The sequence below is a fragment of the Zingiber officinale genome, chromosome 1B (assembly GCF_018446385.1).
Source record: "Zingiber officinale cultivar Zhangliang chromosome 1B, Zo_v1.1, whole genome shotgun sequence".
NCBI lineage: Eukaryota > Viridiplantae > Streptophyta > Magnoliopsida > Zingiberales > Zingiberaceae > Zingiber > Zingiber officinale.
The window spans coordinates 145,908,304-145,910,559 of record NC_055986.1 but is presented as its reverse complement, the minus strand read 5'-3'; the positions used below and the strand labels follow the sequence as shown (position 1 = coordinate 145,910,559).

Here is a 2,256-nt window from a genome sequence, read left to right as displayed (position 1 = left end):
AAAAAGGTGCTCTGAATCCAAGAGTCGTAAAATAATACCTAAAAATAAGAAAATAACAATTGCATAAAATCAACACAATAAATTAATTTTAAAAATATTTTATAAAATATTTAATGGAATAATACTTCTACTAAATTGATAAAAGTGACTATTCTACCTTAAATACAAAAAAAAATGACAAAGTTAAAATATTGATTATTTTACTTATCTATTTTATTTTTGCTTTTTTTATGTTTTTGAAAATCAAGCAAAATGAATTTCTTTTTTTTTTTTCATTATTCGTTTGTTTGGCAGACATGTTCTCCATTTGAAGATTCTAACATATTTAGGAGGACTTTACTATTCTAAGCTAAAAAAAGTCGTTGTTATGACTTGTGAATTATTATTTTCACCTAATTTCATTATTATTTTCACCTAATTTTCTTGTTTTGACAAAATGTAAATATATAACTAAATTTAAAAAATGAATTATGAACTAACAATTAAAGAATAGGCATAAAACTGATCGAGTTCCCCCTAGTGAACTAGATTTTTTTTTTCTTTTTCGGAATTTAAATTTAGTTCGCTCAAAAAACATTTTACATACTTCTAAAACGACTATGTTAAAATATCTTCACACGTCAGCCAAGCGGAATATCTTAATTTTCCTCCGTACGGAATAACAGATAACATCACATCGAGTCCGTCCATTCCACCGCCTGCGGGCCATTTCGTCCCCCCAACCGTCCATCAAAGACGTCCGTCCCCGATCACGAAGACCTAGCGAGCCGCCCAACACCCGACCCTCGCCAAAAGCAGCGCTTTCTTCTCTTGACACATAACTACCCGTCTCCATCACCTCATGTGTCAATTCCTAACCGCCACGCAACATTTAAATCAACATTTTTGTGACACGCGCCATTAATTATTAAGCATTTTTACTACAAAAGTTCCTCCGTAATTGAGATATATATTAGGGAGGTTTTTGATAAGATGCTCTTAATTATTAGAGTAGATAATAATATAAATTCTCATTTATTTGTTATTACATATAATTTTTATATGGATTGACAGCGAGAACGAAAAGGTATTTAATGGAGAGGTTCGATTTAATCACCTAGGCGTGGAAGAAAGGGCGTGTCGGAGTCGGACCAATGGCTCTGATTCCAGTACGACGAAGGATCGACGATTCCTGTGAGATCGTACAATGTGGGCTCGACTGGGCCGGCCCAATTTGGAGACAAAAGCCCACCGCCAGCCCCTGGAGGACGCCGATCGACTGGAGAGGTTTGATCTGCGAATCCCGGCCCGATCGGCTCCGCCTCGGCCTTCTCTCGCGCCGGCGATGTGTCCGGGAAGATGAATCCCAGGAGCGCCGATGGAATCGTCGCTAAGACATCGACAGACGGGGTTTCCATTATGGTTGCTTCTGGGATGGGGGGATCCGAGTCCGGTAGTTGCCCCAATCGAAGAGTAGGGCTGGGGACGCAGAGCTGGGAGGCGAGAAGGGGCGAATCGGAGAACGGAGCGGAGGTGGACGCGACGGCAATGGATGATGCCGTGCCGGTGGAGTCGTAGATGCTGGATCTGGCGGTGGAAGGGGGATGCCAGCGGCGAGATGCGTTCTTGTCGGCAGAAGCGGCAGGGGATGTAGCTTTGGAGGAGCGTTTGGACTTGCGGCACCCGCCACCGACCGGGACGTCGCGGAGGACGCCGCCCATGGTCCAGTAGCGGCGGCAGGCTTTGCAGAAGTGGCGGGGCTGCGAGAGGTTGTAGTTGTTGTAGTAACAGAACTTCGTGTTGGTGGAGTCGCATCGAGGACACTTCACCGGCGGAGGAGGCGGCGGTTGATTATGCGGGGAAGCCAACGCCGGGTAGCCGAGGAGTCCGCCTCCTCCGCCACCCCCTCCGCCGCTGAAGATGCTGCCGTGAAAGGGCGGAAAATCCTGCATCAATTTCCTGGTGAAAGGGAGAAAGATGGAGTTCGGCCTTCACGAAGAAGACCAGACGGCAAAAGCGATCGCCGAGAGAGAGAAGCCGCCGTTGCTCTAGTGTGGGCGGAGAGGTAGCTGATGTTGTGTTTATATGGACCGCCTGATCTGCAACAACATTTACTTCTTGTCCATAATATTCAAAAAATTACAAAGTACTCCTCCATTCAATATTTTACGAAAGCCCCATAATTTAGAGAAATTAATTATTGTTATCTGTCGACATCAATGAGACGCAACGACAAGTACAACAGGCCAGATTTTTAATTTTTAATCATTAATCAGG

The 2,256-nt window shown here is 43.9% G+C and overlaps 1 protein-coding gene across 1 annotated transcript; it reads right to left on the bottom strand.

Moving 5' to 3' along the window:
• Window positions 1-870: 870 nt before the first annotated feature.
• Window positions 871-2,041, bottom strand: LOC122007602 (dof zinc finger protein DOF5.4-like). The gene has a single exon (XM_042563298.1). The coding sequence runs from the start codon at window positions 1,929-1,931 to the stop codon at window positions 1,089-1,091; it is 843 nt and encodes a 280-aa protein (XP_042419232.1). The 5' UTR covers window positions 1,932-2,041; the 3' UTR covers window positions 871-1,088.
• Window positions 2,042-2,256: the final 215 nt, after the last annotated feature.

What these genes read in the sequence shown, in the direction of transcription:
- LOC122007602 (XM_042563298.1), bottom strand. Translation starts at nt 1,931, where the DNA reads ATGCAGGATTTTCCGCCCTTTCACGGCAGCATCTTCAGCGGCGGAGGG.